The sequence below is a fragment of the Lactuca saligna genome, chromosome 9, assembly GCF_052625555.1.
Source record: "Lactuca saligna cultivar CGN05327 chromosome 9, ASM5262555v1, whole genome shotgun sequence".
Taxonomy (NCBI): domain Eukaryota; kingdom Viridiplantae; phylum Streptophyta; class Magnoliopsida; order Asterales; family Asteraceae; genus Lactuca; species Lactuca saligna.
Window position 1 is genome coordinate 175,600,068 of NC_136425.1, and position 26,197 is coordinate 175,626,264.

General features: G+C 38.7%; 1 protein-coding gene and 1 pseudogene across 1 annotated transcript; both read right to left on the reverse strand.

Annotated features, from left to right (window-relative positions):
* Positions 1-19,194: 19,194 nt before the first annotated feature.
* Positions 19,195-21,020, reverse strand: LOC145014881 (phenylcoumaran benzylic ether reductase POP1-like). The gene is made up of 5 exons (XM_078973322.1): positions 20,744-21,020; positions 20,490-20,624; positions 20,019-20,256; positions 19,733-19,936; positions 19,195-19,592 (listed from the first exon to the last, which is right to left on the reverse strand). The coding sequence occupies exons 1-5, from the start codon at positions 20,924-20,926 to the stop codon at positions 19,426-19,428; spliced, it is 927 nt and encodes a 308-aa protein (XP_078829448.1). The 5' UTR covers positions 20,927-21,020; the 3' UTR covers positions 19,195-19,425.
* A 2,380-nt stretch (positions 21,021-23,400) lies between these two features.
* Positions 23,401-24,977, reverse strand: LOC145016959 (uncharacterized; annotated as a pseudogene).
* Positions 24,978-26,197: the final 1,220 nt, after the last annotated feature.

A 26,197-nucleotide genomic window follows, 5' to 3' on the forward strand; every position in this document is an offset into this window, starting at 1 on the left:
AGAAGCGCATAAAGGTAGAAACTTTATGTTGCTAATGGACTCTAGGAACCCAGATCTATTGTTTGGAGCAAAGGAGTAGCTATGTGACTCGAGATTATGAGAATACACATAAGGACTCGGTGAGTCTGGAAGAGGACTCGACGAGTCTAGGAGAGGACTCAGCGAGTCGGGCTAGATACCATACTTAAATCGCGTAGTAACTCGGCGAGTCACATGGGTGGAATCGGCGAGTTGGATGAAGATAGGCAGGAACTCGGCGAGTCAGGTCGCGAAACACTAAACCCTTTTAGTTAAGACTCGGATCAGTGAGTTGAGTAGAGACTCAGTGAGTTGGACAGGACAGAACTCAGAAATCAGTAGACTCGGAGAGTCATGGTCTGACTCGGCGAGTCGTGTCGCGAATGAAAAGGGTTTCTGAGCTTATGAACTCGGCGAGTCAGTAGGCTGACTCGACGAGTAGGGTCAATCTGGAAGGTTGACTTTGACCAGAACTTTTACTTTGACAAGAGTTGACTTAGTTGACTTTTTGAGGACTGTCAGACTAAGTGTTATATTGATATTGGTAGTACGGAGAGCTAGAGGAGCAGCGCCTCAGAGGGTTGTCGGTTAGCAGCCAGAGGGGTATCAGCAGAGCTCAGCACTTCAGGTGAGTTTCCTTCCAGTAGGAACGGGTCTACAGCCACAATATCAGCCCGTTTAGTTAGCAGTAGTTCCGAACCTCGATCCGATGCAGTAGTTAGATTGCTTGATGTCTTTGTGATTCAAGCATGTTTGTGTTATGTGTTCCGAAATTTGTTCCGATGCAGTATACAGTATATGTGCTTATGTTAGTTGATATGTTTATGCTATGCTATGTCATGCTCAGTCAGTTTCTGGACTTCGGTCCGATGCAGGGGACAAGGTCCCAGTCAGTTCCGAATTTCGGTCCGATGTAGTTAGTTCCGGACTTTGGTCTGATGCAGGGGACAAGATCCCAGTCAGTTCCAGACTTTGGTCCGATGCAGTTTATGGACTTTGGTCCGATGCAGAGGGCAAGGCCCTGGTTAGTTCCGGACTTCGGTCCGATGCAGTGGGCAAGGCCGAGTATGTGTTTATATGTTATTGAATGGTATGTGGTAGTTTGAGGGAGCTCACTAAGCTTCGTGCTTACAGTTTCAGTTTTGGTTTCAGGTGCTTCTACAAGTAAAGGGAGGAGCTCGGGATGATGGCATCGTACGCACCACAACTTCAATTTTTTCCTGGGACTTGATTTGACTTTTCAAAGATATGATTTGATACAGTCTTGATACAGTTTTCTCGTGATACTTTGTTATGGTTTTGAGATATAGACGTGTGGGTTTTTATTTTATGGTGTTAATCTAATCATTTTAGTAATGATTAAACAAAAACTTTTGGGTCGTATTTTAGGATGTTACACAAGATGCACCTTATAGTTGGTCAAACAAATCATCAATCCCCGAAACGGGGTAACGGTTTTTCACTGTTACCTTATTCAACTCGCAGTAGTCTATACACATGTGATGTAACCCATCCTTCTTCTTCACAAACAGCACCGGGGCTCCCCATGGAGAACTACTCATCCTGATAAATCCTTTGCCTAGTAGCTCTTGCAGCCGTGTAGACAACTCCTGCATCTTAGGAGGAACCAACCGATAGGATGCTTTGGCTATCGGAGCTGCACCAGGGACTAGGTCTATACTAAACTCGACCTATCTCTACGGAGGTATCCTAGGAAAATCCTATGGAAATACATCCGGATCTAATGATTTTAGTAATGATTAAACAAAAATTTTTGGGTCGTATTTTGGGATGTTACAAGTTGGTATCAGAGCCTTGGTTTGAGGGATTCAGATACACTTTCAGGTGTGTCTGGACTCAAACTAAGGAAACGGTAAAAGGTTTTCAAAAGAAAAACATTTTCGAAAGGAATTTTTGGTAAAAAGGAGTTTGAGAAAAGAAAAGAGTTTTAGAAAAAGCGAAAAGAATATTTAGAAAGAAAATAAATTGAAAAGAGAAAAAGGGTGTGATGCATGCAATCAACCGAGCTCAAGTAAGTACTCCCAAATTACTCATACAAGTTTATGATTATCAGTTTCAGTTTCAGTAGAACAACATGCTAGTATAGGACTAAGGATCTAGGAGGATGCCTTATGTGCCTGCTTATGTGTTTCAGCCTTAAGAGAATTGCATGCTAGTATTTAGTAGACAGTAGTAGGGTAGCCTGTTAGCTTATGCCTGATAGCATGAGTTCAGCATTGTAGGCTAGTGCAGATTCTTGGTTATGAGAATAGATTTTCCTGAGTTAGTTTCCTTCTTGTCTGAATGTTGCTTACTTTGTGGTTTGTGGGACTCTGAGTGTTGGGAGTTAGCCATTAGGTGAATATGTCACATCACATGTGATCAGGGTTGAATAATCCCAGAGTGATGGATTTGGCCCTACGGCGCATCTGTCGTCTGAGTCTAACCGTTGTAGGGATGAGTCCCTTACTCGAAGGATTATCCGAGCCTCGTTACATGTGATGGTATTCAGGTAATGGCTAATTGGCATTACGAGGAGACCTTCAACAGCTGAGGACTTTTTGGGTGGAGTCAGAGGTTCCCTAGGGCAAGCCTAGGATGAGAGTAGCAAAGATTAGCAGTAGAGGAAAGGGACATGGTGGAGTTGAGGTAACTATTAAGGAAAGTACGGATAGATGTGGAAGGTAGTATGGGCCCGTACTACCGAAAGCAGAGGATCCGTACTCGATTCAAGAGGGGCCGAGGCAAAACTAGGGAACTAGTAGAGTGTGTGAGAGGTCCCAGCAGTGGTGTGTATTGATTAGTAATGTGTTATGTTTTCAGCATGGTGACGTTGCGCAAGATATCAGTTGGTAGTTCAGGTGTCGAGGAGGGATCTGGCTCAGGTTCTAGAGTCGGGCAGCTTGATGATCAGATGAGGGATTTCATTTCCGTAGAGATTATGTGCAACATCATTGATCAGACTCCAGTGATTTTCGATTCAATTAGAGAGGCCATCGTGGAGCTTATGGACAGTCATCTGGAGGCCTTTAGGGTTGGGATAGTTTCAGGATGGATTGGGGCTCGTATAGAGCCCGATGCTTATGGAGTTAAGGGATCCATCAAGGAGGGAGTTCCTATTTTTTTAGCTCTTATCATCAGGGGACAGGAGTGAGTGGGGCACCCTGTCTCCAGGAGAGACCCTTGCATGATTGGGTAGTTAATGAGGTTCCACTAGTCATTCGCGAGGAGTTGCAAGGAAAGTGTTGTAAGTCTGTGGGGGTAGCCGTAGCATTCACTAGCAGTCAGATAGTAGTAGAGTGTTGTAAGTCTGTGGGGGTAGCCGTAGCATTCACTAGTAGTCAGATAGTAGTAGAGTGTTGTAAGTCTGCGAGGGTAGCCGTAGCATTCACTAGCAGTCAGATAGTAGTAGAGTGTTGTAAGTCTGCGGGGGTAGCCGTAGAATTCACTAGCAGTCAGATAGTAGGAGAGTGTTGTAAGTCTGCGGGGGTAGCCGTAGCATTCACTAGCAGCCAGATAGTATTAGAGAGTTGTAAGTTTGCGGGTGTAGCTGTAGCATTTATCAGGTTGGTAGGCAGCATGAGCGCGTTGTTTGGATGCGGGGGAAGCAGTAGTACCCACCAGTTCGAGTGCAACAGTGAGGATATGGGAATCCACGGGTTAGACTTCGGATTTCCCAAATGGTTTAGTTATGAGATCAGTGAAGCAGTGGACCGCTTGGGTTCATGTATGTTAAGGGCTACCGTTAGTTTGGGAGGCATCATTTTTAGTCTTGGATCTGATTATGTCAGGATTCAACGTATGGACCCAGTCGGTTGGATCAGGAGGTGGTTAGGGTCACAATGATAGGATGACTAGTGGAAACTAGTTCCAGAGAAAGATTTCATCAAAAGTCGTAGGAATGACTAAGTAAGGAGTCCTTGGGCTCCACAGTTGAGTTGGAACCTGGTGTTGCAAATAACCGACAAATGATTAGAGACCAGGAAGGTCTTGAGATATTTTGGGAAGCGACCATATAGTCAGTTCAGTGTTTCAGACAGTTCAGTGTTGCAGGCAGTTCAGTGTTTCGGATAGTTTCAGTGTTATGGACAGTATTAGTATTTGTGTTGGAATGCAAGTGCTGATGGTATAGTTGGTTGATTTGGAAATGGAAAGTCCCTCTTAGCAGAGTCAGTTGAGTCTTCTGCCAAGTATAAGTGATCTGCAAGGATAATTAGGCAGGTAGCCTTTCTTTCAGGATGGAAGACTCGAGTTATTAGAAGTTGAGTAGTCAGATGAGAGATAAGCAGGTTGGTTCCAGCAGCATCAACTCAGTATGAGTGGCAAAGTGGATAGAATAGTTATAGATAGCTGGAAGCGACTAGGAGAATGCGATGGGGTGTAGTGACCGGTGGGAGTCCGGTAACCCAGATATCAACAGATTAGTTGGACTAGGGTGGTCTCAGTGCATCCGGTAGGCGGATAAGGGGCAACAAAATTTTCAGTCAGAGGTAGTATCGATAAGGGAAGTATGGTAAGAGGCAACAAGTTAACAGAGGGTGCTACACCTCTCACAGCAGGGTTGGATAATCTCATAGGGGAAGGTTTGACCTTTTTGCGCAGCTCTCGTATGAGTCTTAACCGTTGCAGGGATGAATCTTTCACTTGAAGGATTATCCGATCCATTCTTTGGGACGGGTGCTCAGCACTAAGTTATGGAAATAAGAAGCATTTAGTATGTTCCAGAAGTAGTGACCAGCACTGAGAGTGGTTGGAGTGATGGACCTCGTGAAGGGTATGATCTTCACAATGACAAAGGAGGTGAATAACTATAGAAGGCAGCCTCGGGAAGGCCAGAGAACGCATGAGGAAAATAGAGTATACGCCAAGAATGTTTAGCCTAAGTACTCAGGGAGTACCGGAAGGATTGTCAGTTGAACAGGACGTGTTCTCAGGAAGGTTGAGGATTAGATTGTACTCGGGGATTTTAACTGCAAGGATTAGGCCATCAAGAATAACCGAGCAGAAGGTCAAAAGCGTTAGAGCCACCAGGCAGGGTGTCGGAGGCGGATTGCAGGCCAGTTGGACATAGCGAACTTCGAGGATGAAGTTTAGTTTAAGTGGGGGAGAGTTGTAACACCCGAAATCAGAAAGGCCAAGAAAAGAAAGGAAAACCATAAGTTTAAGGGGTCAACTCGTCGAGTCCAAGGAAGAACACGACGAGTCGGAGCAGGTTCCGTGTCGCAGATTAAGTGATCGACAAGTCTGGTCTGGGTTGGGAAACCCTAATTCTGGGACTTGGTACCCCATTTAAGCATCTTATTCTCTTCCCTAGGGCTCATTTTGCAACCATATAGTCCAGAACCCCAAACCCTAGCCACCATATCCGTTTTTGGAGCAAGATCTACCCTTGGTGAAGTAATTTGAAGCCTGGAAGAGAAGAGTTCCATAGTGGTGCAAGAGGAGGCCTTGGATCCAAAGTTGGTGGAACTTTTTAGAGCATTTGGAGGTAATGAATCGTTATCCTCGGCTTTCTCCCTTCTAGATCCATCTTTCATGGAGTTTTAAGGTTTCTTTGAAAGTATGTGATGAGAAATTGGTGCACAAGTTAGATCTGGAGTTGAAACTCCAGATCTGAGCTCTATTTGGATCAAAGATGCAGAAATCCCTGTTAGTTGCTATGCAAAAGCCATTCCCCATGAGTTAAGTTCCTTTCTAGCTTGGTTTTTGGTATTGTGAGACAAGAAGCACGTAAAGGTAGAAACTTTATGTTGCTAATGGACTCTAGGAACCCAGATCTATTGTTTGGAGAAAAGGAGTAGCTATGTGACTTGAGATTATGAGAATACACGTAAGGACTCGGCGAGTCTGGGAGAGGACTCGGCGAGTCTGGGAGAGGACTCGGCGAGTCGGGCTAGATACCAGACTTAAATCGCGTAGTAACTCGGTGAGTCACATGGGTGGAATCAGCGAGTTGGATGAAGATAGGTAGGAACTCGGCGAGTCTATTCTTGGACTCGGCGAGTCAGGTCGCGAAACCCTAAACCCTTCTAGTGAAGACTCGGATCAGTGAGTTGAGTGGAGACTCAGTGAGTTGGACAGCACAGAACTCGGAAATCAGTAGACTCGGCGAGTCATGGTCTGACTCGGCGAGTCGAGTCGCGAATGAAAGGGGTTTCAGAGCTTATGAACTCGGCGAGTCAGTAGGCTGACTCGGTGAGTAGGGTCAACCTGGAAGGTTGACTTTGACCAGGACTTTGACTTTGACAAGAGTTGACTTAGTTGACTTTTGGAGGACTATCAGACCAAGTGTTATATTGATATTGGTAGCACGGAGAGCTAGAGGAGTAGCGCCTCAGAGGGTTGTCGGTTAGCAGCCAGAGGGTTATCAGCAGAGCTCAGCAGTTCAGGTGAGTTTCCTTCCAGTAGGTACGGGTCTATGGCCACAATGTCGGCCCGTTTAGTTAGCAGTAGTCTTGGAGCTCGGTCTGATGTAGTAGTTAGATTGCTTTATGTCTTTGTGATTCAAGCATGTTTGTGTTATGTGTTCCGGACGTCGTTCCTATGCAGTATGCAGTATATGTGCTTATGCTAGTTGATATGTTTATGTTATGCTATGTCATGCTCAGTCAGTTTCCGGACTTTGGTCCGATGTAGGGGACAAGGTCCCAGTTAGTTCCGGATTTCGGTCCGATGCAGTTAGTTCCGGACTTCGGTCCGATGCAAAGGACAAGGTCCCAGTCAGTTCCGGACTTCGGTCCGATGCAGAGGGCAAGGCCCTAGTTAGTTCCAGACTTCGGTCCGATGCAATTTTCGGACTTCGGTCCGATGCAGTGGGCAAGGCCCAGTATGTGTTTATATGTTATTGTATGGTATGTGGTAGTTTGGGGGAGCTCACTAAGCTTCATACTTACAGTTTCAGGTGCTTCCGCAAGTAAAGGGAAGAGCTCGGGATGATGGCATCGCACACACCACAGCTTTAGTTTTTATCCTGGGAGTTGATTTAGCTTTTCATAGATATGATTTGATACAGTCTTGATACAGTTTTCTCGTGATACTTTGTTATGGTTTTGAGATATTAATGTGTGGGTTTTTATTTTATGGTATTGATCTAATGATTTTAGTAATGATTAAACAAAAACTTTTGGGTCGTATTTTGGGGTGTTACACAAGATGCACCCTGTAGCTGGTCAAACAAATCATCAATCCCCGAGAGGGGGTAACGGTTTTTCACTGTCACCTTATTCAGCTCGCAGTAGTCTATACACATGTGATGTGACCCATCCTTCTTCTTCACAAACAACATCGGGGCTCCCCATGGAGAACTACTCATCCTGATAAATCCCTTATCTAGTAGCTCTTGCAGCCGTGTAGACAACTCCTGCATCTCAGGAGGAACTAACCGATATGATGCCTTGGCTATCGGAGTTGCACCAGGGACTAGGTCTATACTAAACTTGACCTGTCTCTCCGGAGGTATCCAAGGAAAATCCTATGGAAATACATCCGGATACTTTCTCACTACCAGTAAATCATCCACTATCTCCTTACGCTTGTCCCGAGTATCCATAACATACGCGACATAACCCGCACAACCCTACTAAAGGTAGCACCTCACTCTTGTTGTTGAACACAAAGTCGGTCCACCCTGCGGCATCTCGCCCTGAATCACCAATCCTCCCCCACTAGGAGTCCGAACCCTCACTAGCTACTGCTCGCAGTCGATCACTTCCCCCATTGGGGCTCAACTAGTACGTACCAACTATAACCTTATTCCCTTGCAGGGGACTAGGGACTAGGTCCATAGAAAACTGCTCATCGAACAGTTGTAGTGTACATCTCCGGTGAACCTTCGCAACCCTGACGGTCCTATCATCTGCTATCTCTATATCAAGTGGGCAATCCAACTCCCCAAGAGCCCCTGCGAATCGCTTGTTGAGCGTGAGCGACACAAAAGATTGGGTGGCACCCGAATCAAACAGTACCAAGGCTGATATATCATTCGCTAAGAACAATCCTATAACAAAACACATAAACATAAGCAATAATCACTATAAATAAAGAGATAAGGAGAAGATACATACCTGTCACCACATCGGGAGCCGCTCATGCCTCCTCTGTTCTCAACTGAAAGGCCCTGCTCCTCGCCACAGGCGCCTCTGCTCGGCCCTAACGGTTGTATGTAATCATCAAAGTAGCAGGAGCAGGTGCTTCCACCTGCCCTGTCACTGCTAAATTTGGGCACTAGGACCACTTGTGCCCCTTCTGATTGCACAGAAAGAAAATCAGGTCTAATATTGTTGTGGTGGTGGTAGTAGCTATACAATCTCTACTCACATGCCCAGTGCGGCTGCACTTAAAGTAACCTGAACTCCCTGCCTTGCACGTCCCTTCATGTATCTTGCCGCATTTGCCAGAACGGCTGCGGTGCTGCTGGCTCCTAGGTTTTTGATTTGACACCTTGGGCTTCTTGCCCGCACTCCCTGTCTAAACCCCCTCAAGTTTCCTCTTCCTCTTCATCTCTAAATCTAACTCTCTTTCAAGGCCTAGAAATCATGTCCTCCGGCGTCTTGCAGCTGGAGCGGCTCACAAACCGGCAGATATCACTCGCAACATCTCATGATATCGGGCCTTTTTCATCTCTTCGTTTTCCACATACTGCAGAATGAGAATAGCCCTCTCCCTGAACATCGCGGTGATCTCAGTTACCGTCTCATTCATCTGATGGAGATCCTAGAACTCCCTGGCAAGCTGTTGCACCTTAATAACAGGTGCAAACTCGTCCCTAAACCTGACCAAAAAATCACTCCAAGTCATCGCATCTAGGACTGCATCATCTCTAATGCCTCGTCCAACCTCCGCCTACCAGTCACGTGCCCTATCCTTCAGAAGACATGATACAATTCAAACCTTATCCCCCTCGGGACATCTACTGGTGCGAAATGCTTTTGCGACATCCGCCAACCATCTAGTACTCATAATGGGTTCCCGAGCCCCATGGTAATTAGGAGCTCCACAAGCTCTGAACTCTTTAATTGTCATTGTGTATGACCCCATCATGGTCGCCACCTCAGTTCGGAAGGCACTCAACCTCTTATCCAAAAGCTCTAAATACCCTCCTTGATCGTGACGAAGATCATAGGAGTCTGATCCAGGATACTACGCGTAATCTCAGAGGAGACGAACTCCCTAATCTGGTCGTCTAGTTGCCCGACTCCAGAGCCCGAGCCTGATCCCTCACCAGTGCCTAAATTATCGACTGGTCTAGTGTGCAATACCATCATTCTGAAAACAACATTATAACAACATCAGAATACTAATCATATCTCGAGGGATCACATATACTACAAGTTCCTTAGATTCATCTCAGCCTTCCTTGACTGGAGTATGAATCCTTTGTTTTTAGTAGTACGGGCCCATACAATATTCCACATTTCCTCAAGAACTTCCTTGACTTCACCAAGTCCCTCCTACTATTACTGCTTCATGCGATACTCTCGTCCTAGGCTTGCCCTAGGGTAATCACTATCCCACTCTCTGCCATCAGCTGCATAAGAAGTCCTTGTTACCTCCCCCTAACTAGCTTGCGAATACTATTACATATTACTAAGACTATATAATTCTTCGAATGAGAGGTCCTACCCTACAACGGTTGGACTCGAACAAGAGCCGCACAATAGAGCTAGACCTAACCTTCTGAAATTATTTAGTCATCGCAATATGTAACTTAACATATTCACTTACTAGTTAGTAAAAGATAACTAGAACTCCTAAAAGCACAAAGTAAACAACATTCGAGCATCGAGTAAACATAATCAAACATGTCTTATTCAGGCTATACCTGAATAATCTGTACTAGCATGCAGTTCATCAAGTTGAGATACATATAACATGCATATAAAGCATCCTTCCTATATCCTTAACCCTAATATAGCATGTAGTTCTCATAAAGCTGATACACATATAATAGGCACATAAGGCATCCTTCCTAGATCCTTAGTCCTACTCTAGCATGTAGTTCTCATAACATATCATAACATAAACTTGTATGGGTAATTTGGGAGTACTTACTTGAGCTCGGCTGATTGCATGCACCATACCCTTTTCTCTTTTTAAAATTCTTTTCTTTTTTCAAAGTTCTTTTTATAAAAATGATTTTCTTTTGAAAATTTGCATGCCAAGTCTTCAGTTTGAGTTCAGACACACTCGAGAGTATGCCCGAATCCCTCAAACCAAGGCTCTGATACCAACTTGAAACATCCCAATGATACGGTCCAAAAATTTCAATTTAAATCATTTAAGAAAACCATATTTCATCAAACATCATAGTAATAAAGCCACAAGTATCAAAGTGTCATAAATCATGTATCTCAAAAATCTTATATCATTTATCCATGTATCAAAATCATATGTTAAAATATCAGAGTGAATCCTCCCAAGCTAAAAGTTGTAGTTTGTGCCATGCAGTCATCTCGAGCTCTTCCTCTTACTAGCGGAAGTACTTGAAACCAAAACTAAAAACTGTAAGCCCGAAGCTTAGTGAGTCTCTCCAAACTACCACATACCATACACATAATCACATAATAACATACGTTGGGTCTTGCCCACTACATTAGGCCCTGCCAGGCATCGGCCCCCCTGGCATCGAACCGAAGTCCGCTATGCATATAACATATCATCAAGCATATAACATAATCACATAACATAAACATATGAACATTCCTCGGGCTTTTCCCAACATCGGACCGAAGTCCGGAACACATAACAAACACATGCAAGAATTACGAAGACATCAAGCATACAAACATTCGTCGGGCTTGCCCCGCCATCGGTCGAAGTCCGGAAACATATAATCTACATCAGGATAGCCCCAACATCAGACCCAAGTCTGGTATAAGCTAACATACATAAACGGGCCGACATTGATGCCTTAGACCCTTTCCTATTAGAGGAAAACTCACCTTTCAAGATGGCTGCTAAAAACTTGTGTGAGGGAATCTCTGATGGATGCTCCAATGACTCCCCGACTATCATTATCACAATAAACACTTAGTCAAAAACTTAGAATCCTTCTAAAGGTAAAATGATCATTTTACCCCGTGATCTAATTTGGACCATAACCTAGGCCCACTTCCTTCTAATCTTTCCAACTTACTAATGGCCCATTAAAGGCCCACTAATGGCCTAATTTTCTAAATTAGGCCCAAATCCTAAAATGGGCCTTCCCTTAAGCCCAAACATGTCCTTGTTCTATTATCTGACTTCTGAAGGCCCACTTCTCCCCAACATCTGCTAGGCCCAAAGATTGGTCCAAACCGAGGCCTAAATGTCGCAAAGCCCAAAATCTAAGAGTATGTTGAGCATACTCCTCTGTACGCTACACGTACAACTTGCATGGCTTGTACATTGCACGTACTTGCGTGTACGCCCAACGTACTACTGTTAAGCCATTTTCTTCAAAACTGCTTAATCCCTTAAGACACTAAGTCCGAATTACAGATCAGAGTCCAATAATGTGTCTTAACCCATAAAGTCAACTACTTGGTGGCTTGAAACCCACCAAGTGAGACCAAAATTGGAATATAGCAACTAACTTTCATGGAAATGACTCCAAACTCATGCATGGTCATAAAAGGGCCTTAAAGATTGAGACTTTACTGCTTATGGGACCTGAGTATCACTGAGAGTGGCACATTTTAGCCTAGAAATGAACTTGAGTCATAAAGGTCCATTCTTAGAACAAAAAGACCCCAAAACAACAATACACTAGATCTTAGTATTAAAAAATAAAGTTGAAAGCTTTAAACCTCCAATGAGTCCCAAAAGTTGATGTTATCCTAGATCTATTAGCTCAAGATACTCAATGTAACATCCGGAATTTCAGGTATTATATTTATTCTTTTGAATTTCAAGTTTTGTGGAAGGACTCGGCGAGTTGATGCGTAGACTCGCCGAGTAGAGACGCGAATCATTATCCGGGTGGACGGCTTGACTCGGCGAGTCGCCCCGAGGACTCGGCGAGTCCATGCTGTTTAATGAAACCCTAATTCATCGGGTTCGGGGCCTATTTAAAGGGCCTTATGGCCGTCATTTGTGGCTACCAGACCCCAGAGAGAAACCCTAAGTGTGTTAGAGCGTTTGTGAGAGGGAAAGGAGCTATTTCTTGATCTTTGTTGGTGTTTTTGCAAATAGAAGAGGACCAAGACAAGAGGAGGCTGAAGACGGTGCTAATCTAGTGATTCCAGAGCTCAGAGACTTCATCTTGAGGTATTCATTAGAACCCTCCTTCAATTTATGATGTGATTCTTAGAGTTAGGGCTTTTTAGCCCCATTAAAGGATGGTTATATGGAGTAATTGGTCCCTTCTCATGTTGGTGTTGTACATCTGGACCCAAAGAGGTCCAGAGACCATTTCCCCCCGAGCTTTATGGGTATTAATGGAGGTTATGAACTTAGGGAGTCACTTTAGAGGCCATATCTTCAAATAAGGCCTTTGAGCCTTTGCATGTGCACCAAGATGTTAGATTTACATGATTATAATGCCTTGGGAAGCTGGATCTATGGTTTAGAGGAGCGGATTTGACCTCAAGAGGTCAGTTTAGCTTGAGCATGGCATGGACTCGCCGAGTCCTTTAGCCGACTCGATGAGTAGGACGAGGGTTTTCCCGATAATCACATAGTTGGTGACTCACCGAGTTGCAAAAGTGACTCGGTGAGTTAGAGGGAATCTAGAGGACAGAGTGCATGATGGTACTCGCCGAGTCAGGAGCCGGACTCGGCGAGTTGGTTCAGAACATTTCACAGATTGTGATCAGTGATGATTTGCAGAGTTGAGGATGACTCAGTGAGTCGAATGAAGACTAGGAGAGTGAAGAGCATATGTGGACTCGTCGAGTGACAGTTACACACTCAGTGAGTTTGGTCAAGGTTGACCGTTGACTTCGTTGACTTTTAGGGTTAGTCAATGTTTGGACCTTAGAGTCATGGGAAGGGTAGGATAGTCTTTTACCCTTCCTAGTGGATGTATTGAGAGGAAGAGATTAGCCTAGCCCTGAGGGTTTTATTAATTAGGGTATTTATTTCATGTGATTAGGCAGAGGCTAGACCAGAGTTACCGAATCAGAGATTTACTGAGACATCTGAGGTGAGTCTTCTCACTATACTTTACCTTAAGTAGGTAAATAGAGTTATGTGATACAATGTTTTATATATATTGTTTGTTGCACTGCATTCTTCTATTTGATTTATGATGTGCATGCTTGCAGAGTTAGAACCTGAGGGTTCACAGAGTTTGGGTGCACGGACCCACAGAGTTATAGCCTCGAGTGGCTAATATGTGTTATATATGGTATTTTGGGTAACTCACTAAGCTTTGTGATTACAGTGTTTTGTGTTATGTGTTTTAGGTACTAGTGAGGATCGTGGAAAGGCGTCGGCTTGATCAGTACACACATGGGATTTTTATGCTATGAGATCTTGGGATTGATATATGTTATGAACTGAGTTTCAAAAAATGATGTTTTTATGAATAATAAATGAATTATGTTTTTATAAAATGCGAAAAATTGTTTTGGAAATTTACGTTGTTACACTCAAGTTCCTCTTCACTATCTTCTCCTTCCTTCTTTTAAGCTTCTAATCTCCAACCAAGCTTCACAAGGCCAAAACACACACAAGAATGAGAAAGGGAGGCTATCTAGGGTTTCTGAGAACGAGGGGCTGGTAAGGAGGCTAGGGTTTCTATCATAATGTGGTATTTATATGGCTTAAACCCTAAAAAGTAGGGTTTGAAATCTGCTCACGTACGCTGCACGTACTCCTTAGTACGCTGAGCATATATGCATGCGTCCCCCGCATCCAATGATTCTTTACACCTCGTGTACCCCAAGGCTACGCCCAGCGTACGTCTTATGGGCAGTCCAAGTCTTCAGCCCACTCACTAAAGGCCCACTCAATTAGTCCTTCTATCAACACTTAGCCCAACAATTAATTAAGAAATTTAATAATTATTACCTCAAGTGACGGTCATTACAATTTTAGGCATTATTTTAATACATTTTGATTAATATTTTGGTTAATTGCAAAGATATATGATACTTATTAGATTAAATTGTATTTTGCAGCCAAAAAGAACACTCTTGAAGAACAAGAATCGAAATTGACAAGAATTGGAACTTTGGAGGATTGGAGATTAAAAGAAGGAAATTCCAATTGAAAAGCCAAGCTCACGATGTGAGGGATCAAATCTAACAACGTGAGTATCAAGTTCTAGAAGATCAGCATACGGGATCTAATTTCCTTTAAAGAGAAGGATTACTACTGAGCTCACGAAGTGAGATATCAATGCTTACGACGTGAGCAACTTATTTACCAAAACTATAAATATTCCTTCGTTCTCACGGCTTTAGTAGGCTTTTGGATAGTTTTCTAAAGGAAAGGTATTCTAAGAAACCGATTTTGGAGTCCAAAAAGTGCACAAAGCATGCTTTTGAAGGAGATTTGCTTGGAGATCAAGATATTGAAGAACACATTCATTAAATTGGTTTGTTTACTTTAATCATGTCAATTTATCTGGAGATTTTGTTTATGTTTTCAGCCATGAGTATCTGAATTTCTTTTCTTTCATTTAGCTAGATGAAGCTTTAACTCCGTGGTTTAGTTTATAAAATTATGGATTTTAATAGTTGGTTTTGAGCTTGTGTTTGTTTATCATTACCTAACATGTTAATATTTGATGCTTTGATTGCTTGAATTCAGGTTTTATGTAGCTTAGTGACCATTAAATTACATGAACTTGATACCTAGTAGTTTAGTGACTATTAAATTGCTAGAGCTAAGATTGACCAAATCTTATATAAGTGATCAAAGTAACTAGTTTAGCTGTACTGGAGAACATAAATTATGAACATAGCTGTGTTTGTTTAGATAAATTGTAATAGCCTAAAAATTCAGATAAAAATTTTCATTTAATAATTAAAAATCTCATTCATATTAATTTGCCACAATTCCATTACATAATCATATTATTTAAAAGATCAGAGTATCCAAAACAACTAATGCGGAAATACTGGAGAGTGCACGTTGCGCTATGAAGTCGGGCCCTTGCCCTTAGAACCAGAAGTACCTGAAACACCCAACAAAACTGTAAGCACACGCTTAGTGATCTTGCAGCGGAAATTGATTTTCTGGCTCTCACATATTTATGTCGCTGACTCGCTGTTTGTTTTTGTTCGTATAAATTGATCAATTGGGGAAGATAACATATTTTTTACAAGTTTAGTCCCCTGACTTTTAGCCAACTGTTGATTTTAATCCATATTCTGAAAGGATTACAAATTCACGGACCGATGAGCAAATTTTTGTGTTCTTCAAATTCTTGAAGAACACAAAAATAATTCTGAGTTTGTTATTTGTGTTACTTGGTTCTAACATGTGGTATGAGTTCTCTTAGAATTACTAAAATTTGTTTTATTTTTGTCATATAAAAAACATTTTCATATAGTTTTATTCTTACATAATTTAATTTCATGGCAGGTATTCTCATAGAATGCATGAAGGACATGATGATCAATGGCCTGAAGGTTGGATGAATGTGTGTGGGATGGAGATGATCAATCGTCAATGGTCACCGGTCTTCCAAAAAAATGCACAATTCATTGTTATATTCTGGTAGAATAATCTATAAATGCACAAATCATTGTTATATTCTGGTAGAATAATCTATAACAGAATGATAAAAGTATATATATAATACTATATTCTGAATGAATAATCTACATATTGTATTTGTTTGTTATTAGTGAGTGTTATATCATTGTTGAATAATATGTAATTTTTTAGTCTTTTTAAGAATGTGAGGAAAAAATTGAACTTGTGTCTAAAATTTTGTTATTCTTTAAAAGTTCATTCAACCAAAATATATATTAATAACATTATATATAATGATAGAATAACATTGTGACAAAATTGTATAACATAATTATCATTCTTACAGAATAAAAAATCTGTCTTGCTTACAATTTACGTTATATTTTAAATTGATATAATTAATAAAAATACATTTTTTAAATCAAGAGAATAAATTATCCCTAAAATTTGGAATTTTCTTTTTTTTTAATTTAACTTAATTGACTAAAATACCCTTATAATGAATTTAGACGGTGATTTTCCACTATATTTAATAAAATTTATTTACAACTTTCTTAAAATAAATAAAATGATTGATCCACAATCAATTCTATATCTAGACAAGAGATAATTAGAATACAATAATCTAAGGTTATATATATATATATATATATATATATATATATATATATATATATATATATATATATATATATATATATATATATATATATATATATATATATATATATATATAGGGAAGGGTTATTTGGAAAATAAAAAAAACCCTAAAAATCATAAAAATACATAAAAAAAAAAATACTTAGAGATCAGAAAACTTTTTAAAATTTTTTTTCTAGAAAAATCATAGGTTTTTAATAAAATCACTGAAAAATAAAAAAATCAAAAATCAATTTTTTTTTAAATTGGTTTTTTTTTTTAAATTTCATCGATTTATACTAAAAGATGCGGTTTTTTCGTAAAAGAATTCAAAAAAAGTTTTGCTATCTCTAAGTATTTTTTATGCATTTTTTTGATTTTTAGGGTTTTTTGTTTTCTATACAACCTAATTTTATATATATATATATATATATATATATATATATATATATATATATATATATATATATATATATATATATATATAAGAGTAGGATCAAATGAGAACACTAAAAAAGTTGAGAATGCGAGAACAAAGTATATTCATTTGTGATTCCATATATTCATTTGTGGAGAAATGATAAATTTTTACGCATTTAATTTCAATTGAAGAGAAAAAGCATATTCATGTTGTTTGTGCGTAAAAATTATCATTTCTCCACAAATGAATACGTGGAATCACGAATGAATATACTTGTTATCGCGTTCTCAACCTTTTAGGTGTTCTCATTTGATCCTTTCCCTATATATATATATATATATATATATATATATATATATATATATATATATATATATATATATATATATATATATATATAGTTATGTTTATTAAAATACTCGTTTATATGAATTAGTTTATTCAATTTCCCTAAAGGAATAATGACTTAGGAGGGTAATAATGTTTCATGTTTGTCCATTTTAGGTCCCCTAACGCATTTTTTGTGCGTATTACACCATTAAGGTTGTTATAACCGTTTACAAATAGTCATTTTAACATGAAGAAACCGGTAAAAGAGATTATTTGTAAACGGTTATAACAACCTTAATGGTGTAATACACACAAAAAATACGTTAGGGACCTAATATGGACAAACGGAAAATGTTATTACCCTCCTAAGTCATTATCCACATATGAAACTATAAACCCCTATAGTTAATTTTTACTTTTTAAATAAGAAACTTGTAGGTCTTGCGGTTGGTAGTTTGGATGTTTTTAACATTGACCTTTTTTATGAATGGAAGTGGTGGTTTCTTAATAACAATGGAGCTCTTTGGGTTTAAATTGTCAATTTTTGTCATGGAGAAGGTGGTCGTTTTTCGGATGATTCGAGAATAGGAACTAGAAGGGGTGTTTGGTAAAAGATTATAGGATCCATTAATCATCTCCATGAAAATAGGTCTATTCCTTCTAATTCCATGTATAGAGTGGTGGGGGATGGGACTCAAACAAGGTTCTAAAAGGATGTTTGGTGCTTGGATATTCCTCTTAGGGAGCGGTTTGGGAGGCTCTTTGCTTTGGCCTTTAATCAAGATGCTCGAGTAAGTGAATAATGGGATTCGGGGGGATGTAATTTTTATTGGCGTCGAGGGATTAGAGGAGGGGCTGAATCGACCCAATTTGATTATCTTATGGAGATATTAAATCCTATTCGCATAGGGGAAATGTCGGATAAGTGGTCTTGGGAGCTTGAATCGTCAGATATCTTTATTGTTAAATCAACATGGAATTTGGTTAATTATATGACGCTTCCTATGGATAGTATGCCTACTAGGTGGAACCGTTTTGTCCCTATTAAAATTAACATTTTTATAGTGTGTGCTTTTGGATCGCATTCTGGTAAGAGCTAAACTGGTGGAAAGGGGGGTGGTGATAGATTCCTTATTGTGTCCTGCGTGTCATAATTCTCAAGAAAATGTGAAACATTTGTTGTTGCAGTTTTCGGTTGCTGATCAGGTTTGGAGTCGGGTTGGGCATTGGCTTCATTTGGATCTTCCTGTGTTTTCATCTATCCGTGATGTGGTGGATTGGGTGGATTCTAGACCGACGGTTCATATGGAACGTCCGATTGTTGAGTCGGTGTTCATAGTGGTCATATGAGTGCTTTGGACGTTTCGTAATTCTTTACTTTTTAGTAGCAATAAACCTAGAAAAGATAGGCTCTTTGATTCTGTTGTGGATCTTTCTTTTCGTTGGTTTTCGTTTCAGAATTCTAAAGCTCAGGTTAATTGGATGATGTGGTTACAAAATCCAATCCGGCCTTAATTTGTTCTTCTCTCTAGCTCCTTGCTAGAGGTTTTGTTTTGCTAGAGGTTAACTGAATGATGTGGTTACAAAATCCAATCCAAATCTATCTACTTTTTATTATTTTTAATTTCAACAACTTTATATGAAATACACATATAAAAATAAATACTAAAAATCTTAAAAATATATATTCAAAATAATAAATACAAAAAATCTTAGGAGGGTAATAACGTTTCATGTTTGTCTATTTTAGGTCCCTACGTAATTTTTGTGCATATTACATCATTAAGATTATTCTAACCGTTTACAAATAGTTCTTTTAACAGAAAGAAATCGGTAAAAAGATTATTTGTAAACGGTTATAACAACCTTAATAGTGTAATACACACAAAAAATACGTTAGGAACCTAATATGGATAAACGGAAAACGTTATTACCCTCCTAAATTATTATCCCTTTCCTTAAAACTAAACCTTATTAAAATTTATAAACTCTAGTTATCTCTTTTAATCATAAAAAAAAAAAAACAATGTAGACATTGTAATTGAACAATTTTAATAAGTAAAAAATATCTCTTCAACCTTGTATTTATAATAAACAATATATGAAAAATGATTGTAATATTCGTACCAATAACACCACATATTTCATTCGATGGCTCAAAAGCCCTCAAAGTCTTTGTTTATTATGAACAAAACAAAAAACAAAAGGTCTACAAAGTAAAATCACTCACAAAACACATCGTCTTAAGCTCGATCACTATAATCACACCTGATGATATTATGTAATATGTACTAACGATAATGTATCAAACAAAACGGAATATCCGTCTTAAGCTCGATCACTATAATCACACCTGATGATATTATGTAATATGTACTAACGATAATGTATCAAACAAAACGGCTTAGATATTCGTCAACTGTAATGTATTTAACATCTGGATAAAGCGTTGAAGCTTCGACCCCGACTGATGGTTCAATCTCAAAGTTTGTTTGATCTCCTTTCACAAAGACGGAGTGCCAAATCGACAAATTCTTTTTTAGTGGGGCAGTAGATTCTGCATGATAACCAACAAATTGTTTATCTTAGTCCTTCATTTTCTTTCAAAAATAGCTATTGGAAAGAGAGAGAAATTAACTCCAACATAATATTAATGAAAAGGGATGTTCTAGTATTGAACAAACTTACAACACATACCCTCTAAGTTCTTCAAAACTTGGCTTTCACACAGATATACCCTCTCCAAGGTTTTTCCGATCTTTTTCTCCCATAACGACACCAACTCATGCAATGAGTAAACGTTACACGAAGGCTTGATGTAAACGATTTTGTTTAGGGTCCTTGGGTCATCAATAGTTTGAATTGTGTAGGTTGCAATGTCATGTTCCTCGTTGAAAACAGCTGTGAATTACGTTGATGATTATATATGTAACCCATAATGGTTACCTTTTGTATATGAAAAACAATTGTTTTTACTGTTTACCTTTCGTATCACCATCGCCGAAGATAACCACCTTATCCAACGGAGGAGCGGTGGCTTCAGGCTGTGCCAAACTCGGAAGAAAGTAACCATCAAAGCAATTGTTAACTATGTACGTATAAGGGATTCCTTCGGCTTCAATGGCACGATGAATTTGAGCCTTAGTTGCGAAAGCTGTTTTAGCCGGACCCACTGCATGAGTACGATCCACGTCATTTCCGAACTCCGATGGGTAGAATTTCTTCATCACATTGAAATACGTCAAGAAAAAAAGTTTGATCGTTAATTCTATAAGCAACGTTTGGAGCAAATCGACTTAGGTAATTCTAAATCGAAAGTATTATCCGTGAATTTTTTAATGAATTTGATACAAGGAGATATATATAATTACTGAGAGTAAATTTCAATCATAATCGTTATCAACTTCAGAAGATCAATCCGATTCAAACGCATTATATTTGTAGTTTTCAATACCTTGACATTGCCAGCTGCTTTGATGGCGGCAATGATGTTAACTTGATCACCAAATTGCGCGGGACCGACTGTCGAGATCACTACATCTACCTGCTTTACTGCGCTCAGCAGGCTATCATGGTCATACAAATCGCCCTGCATATAAGCGAAATATTATGAGTAATTCACTTAAAATTGCTTCAATTCAATCATGTTACAGATTTATAAATTATAATACTTTAATTAAAATATGAAAACGAAGGATTATTACTGACAGTGATGAAGGTAACGCCGGATTTCTTAAATGAGTCGAGCATGGAGGATTTGGATGGATTTAAGAGCGTGGATCCCCTGATGAGGAGGAAAGTAGGGTGGCCAGACTTGACACTGGCCTCAACGATGAATTTTCCGATGTAACCAGTTCCTCCGATGACCAAGATCTTACTCTTCTCCCCCATATTTCTTTCTACAATGACTGGAAAATGGGAGACAGGAGTCTAGCTAGTAACGACGGTGGCTCTAGAAGTGTGAAATTTATAACTGGTCGCTAGCTAGGGTGAAAGACTACAACACTCTACTAATGCGTTTAAACCACTTTATTATTTTAATAATTTTGAAAGTAAAAGAGTTGGTAATACCATGTACATGTAATCAGTTTGTAGTATGAAAATTTATGGTGACAATCATTATTTAATAAAGAGGAGGTAACCTTTATTAATAGATTACCAAGTTCTATATATGCTATTGATGATGCCAATGTGGTATCTATATGGCATATTTCATGTTTATATGTGTAGTCTACGTGGCACAAACAACCAATGAATTATATACATACCATCACCACCATCCTCCACCACCACTACCACCGTCTCCCAGCACCAAACTATCATTAAATTCTGACAACATCGGTCTCCCACCTCCACACTATCATTAAATCCCGACAACCTCCTTCTCACACAACCACGCTATACTATCATTAAATTCCACCACACTATCTTATCACATTTTAGATTAGACGATGGTAGTAGTAGAACCCAATGCATAATCACATACCCAATGACATTTCAAACTTTGTTGTTTCTATCTTGGGCTGAATCCAAAACTTATCACGTTTCAGATTAAGGTAATAGTAAAAATGAAGCTTGTTTGTAAGCTACCACAAAATACATAAAACAAACATGATGACAATAATGACAAGGTTTAGAAAGACCAAAGTACAAGTGAAGACTATAACACATCACAAAACACACAAAGCAAACTTACGATTACAAAAATAGAATCCAAGCAACTTACTAAAAAACATGCACACAAAGCAAAAATAATGAGATAATGAGAGATGAGTACAAGTTTTCAGTTGTCTTAGTCGTCAAGATACGAGATGTAGGCTGCTGATTCATACGGCATATTCTTACCAAAATCAAGATAACACACATTTATACTCAAATTCATACCAATATCATCCAAAAAATTTAAACATTTTAAGCTTACCATTACAGACAGAATCCAATCGTTTCAAACATAACTTAACTGTCTTAACAGAAACCATACATTTCAAAATCCAAACGCATATTAGAGCTTAAATTTAACTGAATCCAAACAGAAATTATACTTTGGAATAAACCCAAACACCATAATCCCATTCTTGATGGAGCCTTAACAACTCAAAAAGGAATAACATTTCTTCATTTGGATGATGACGTAGACGGTAGGGCCGAAGTATAATCTTGTAGTAGAAGCAGTAGTGCCTTTGCCTTCTTTCAAACAGGAGATATGTTCTTTATTTTATATTCAACCTACTTTATTCCAAAATCCAAATGCAAAAATTTAATTTTGAACCTTTCAAGATATATTACTATAAAAAATTATTCTTTAAAATACTCGATTAAAAAAAGAAAAATTATAGTAACACAAATCAGGACGCCTGAATACAACCCTGGCGGCCTAAAATGCCGATAGTCACTTGCAGTAAAAAAGAAAAACACATCGCTATTATTTGAATTTAGCCTATCAAGAAATCAAAAAATCGATTTTCTGTTTTTTAAACAACTGCTGTATTTTCACTTTCCACCCAAAGCCCATTACACTTTTCTAATGATCCGGATGTTAGAAATATTAAGAAATGATCTCAATGATGTATCGAAATATATTTCTCTAATAAGAAATAAAGGGAAAGTACAAGATTATATCTGAATACATTGCTTTTTATTGCATTTAGCATTATATCTAATAACAAAAGATGAGATGATATTTAGTAAGAGTGAATTTCACAAATTGTTTTTATGGTAAAGCGGAAATTACAAGATTAAAGTTTGCTTTTTATTGCATGGCTTGTCCATGTGGTTTCATTTTCTTGTAAGAATCGTATTTATCATCAACTCCGTTAGAAAGCATATATAATTAAGTTTTTGTACGCTCATTTTTGACGGAATTAGTGATAAAGACAAATCATGTATGAAACTGAAAACAGATAGACAAGTTACAAAAAAGCAAAAGCTTGCCCAAAGTTGTGATTTTCACTATATCACATATATCAATTATGTAATTTATGATGTGGCGTATGTAAGAGGTAGAATTGATTCTAGATTATTTTTAGAACGACGACAAACACTCTATAATCTACTAATTAAAATACATCATTGTCCCATGATTTAACCTTTAACCACTTGGGGTAAAGGGCACTACTATTTCAAAGACCTGATACCCCCTTCGACCCTTAGATGATTGGGTTCCATATAGATATTATTAAGACCCATTGAAAGATATTATTGATGAATAAAAGTTACATCAGTAGCAAATATATATAATTAAATTATATCATCAAAACTAGTAATCATAATGAAATTCTTATAGAACTCTCGAATAGATGCAGTTTGAAACTCAAAATATGACATCTAATCTTTGTAACTTTTCACAATACAAAATAAAACCAACATAGTATAAAACAAGAACTAAAATAAGAACTGACCAAAGCATTTGCCTTGAATTGGAATCACTCCCTCATTTCATCATCTTCATCGCTCAATTTTACATCAGCAAGCAGTTCTTCCAATGGCACAGAAAATTCATCCTCATCATCCACCATTTCCGAAGGCTGATAATCTTCATTTCTGTAAAGTGATATATCAAATCTCAATTCTGGGTTCTCTTCAAGATCCCTACAAAACTCTTCATATTCATCATTCATCTTTTCACCTCCATCAACCTCCATATTTAGCATTTTAAGCTTCCATGAACGCGACTTCCCCCACTTCTTCTTCCTCCTTTCTTCATAACTCTTTTTTACCAAAATAACCTCCGGAACCACACCTTTATAATTGTCGAATTCTACATCGTTAATGTTAGCAGCATGTAAGTCATACCCAAGCGCATAATCCCCAGGCTTTAAAACATTCACTAGATGAGTTCTTATGAAGAAAATCGTATCATTCTTCCCAAAATCAGATACACGCGCCACATGTACATCAGCCATTTCGAAATTCAAACCATTGACTTTGATCTGAATCGGGTTAACATTCAAGACTACATATTCCACGAGCTGTTTAGAGGAAAGAAATGAAGCAAAAGGTGTTCTCCAGTATTCATCGGCCTCAAGAATTGAACATGGTGGCATCTAAGAACGTGATACCAGTGCTGATTTTACTACAGATAACAAGTGGGCCAATTTGAGCGAGTTTTGGAATTGGAGGAAGCCAAACAAGATCTTCACGACAAATAGGACAAATTTCGATTGAAAAAGTGTAATTGTAATTATAGTTGTTGCTTTTCGTATCATGGGAAACGAGTTATTTATCGTCTCGGCTTCTAATCGGGACAACTTTCCGAACAAACTCCTTAAATTTATCTGCGTGACTACGATTTACAAAAAAAAAAATCAATCCCTCGATTCATTTGTTTGATTCTTATGGCTTTATGAGCAGCATCGTGTTTGAGAATAAGTTGTTCCAAGTATAAGAAAGTTCTCCGGTGAGCAACATGTTGCCGGAGTTGGAAGACGGCGACCCACTGATCTGGGTTGGCTTTGACTCGTGTACAAGACTCGCACATTTGATCTTGAATAAAGTAATGTACTACATAAGCTTGTTCGAGAACGACGCCGTTTTGAACTTCTTTTTGAACTTTTAGTTTGACTTTGATTCTCTTGGAGTGAGGTTCAGTCCAGATGAATTCGGCGTGAATTAATCTTACTTCATTCAGATTGTTTAATCTTTTCAGACAGAAAGTTAATAGTTCTTTGGATTCTAACTGGGTTTTAACCCATGTTCTTGGTGGCTGTAAGGAACGATCACATTCAGGGCAATGAATAATGGTGACTTGCTTCTGTAAACCTGCTGTTATGTCTTCTTGAGAACGAAGACACGTGGCGCACATATTGGCAGCATTTGGGGCCATTGGAATGCCGCATGTGCAACAGAGAACGCTTCCTACAGTTTGCTTTACCCTAAACATTCCTGCATATAGCCAAATATTATGTTTGATTAACGACTCAAATCGAACATAGCTTTTAATCATAACAGCAAATTAATATGATTTATGAAACTTGACTATATAAAATTCTGATCAAAATCCAATATACAATGACACAGAGATTTGTTCAAGCAATTTGTTTATGTATTAACAATTTTTAGAGAATAAACGACTTTGTTTCAATTCGGGAATCAAGTTCATCAAAGAAAATTGTATCGTTTATGTTTTAATAAAGCTTAAAGTGATAGACAATCACAGAGAGATATCAGAGTCGAGAGAAGATCTAGATGAGAGGAGTGTACCCGAAGGTGATTGCCGATCACAGAGTAGGGATGAAGAGGACATGGGGCTTGATGAAGATGACCTGGTGGCTGTCGACTATATATACATTAGGGTTAGATGGTAGTGTTTTAAAATTGAGACAAAACAAAACTATTTTGGACATTTTATCCATTTTTATATTTCACTAATGAATTATAGTAGAGAAGTGGGCCCAATGTTGGGAAAGGGTCCAAAATCTTATGCATTATTGGCATAAGTGGAAGCGGCAAAAAAAAAAATTGATATGATACGAAACACGACATGAACCCGACATGAAATAAACGGGTTTTGGTAAGATATTTCAACCCGTTTAAATAAACGGGTTGACACGACACGACACGAAAATTAAACGGGTAAGGTTAGGGTTGAGAATTTCAACTCGAAAATGATCTGTTTATTTATATGCAAATTTTTTGAATTATCTAAATAAACTAGAAAGATACACAACCAAAACCATAAGTAAAAGAAAACCTTCGAATTAAGTCGTTTTGTAATGTTGAAATGACTTACTTGTCTAGATCAAGACTTAATTTATGTTTTTCCATTCTCTCCCAAACTACCCAGTCTCTTTCATCACTCTCACATCCTCACGACCTTTTCATCCGCCTCTCCAACTCCCACTTTTTTAATTTTATCATTTGAATTTGCTATGACTTCATCTATTCTGCTTCCAAACTATTAGTTTTTCCTCTCCACCTACCTAATTCCTACTTTTCCAACATGCTCAATCTTTTAACCTCACATGACACGATATATTTCAAGGTATAACCCTAACCCGAAACCCAACACGAACTCGACATGAAAATAAACGGGTTGACACGACACGACACATTAATTAAATGGATCGGGTTAGGATCAAACACTTTCAACTCGTTTAGTGTTTCGATACGACACGATTGTCACCTCTAGGCATAAGCATTTCAATAACATCTTAATTTCATGAT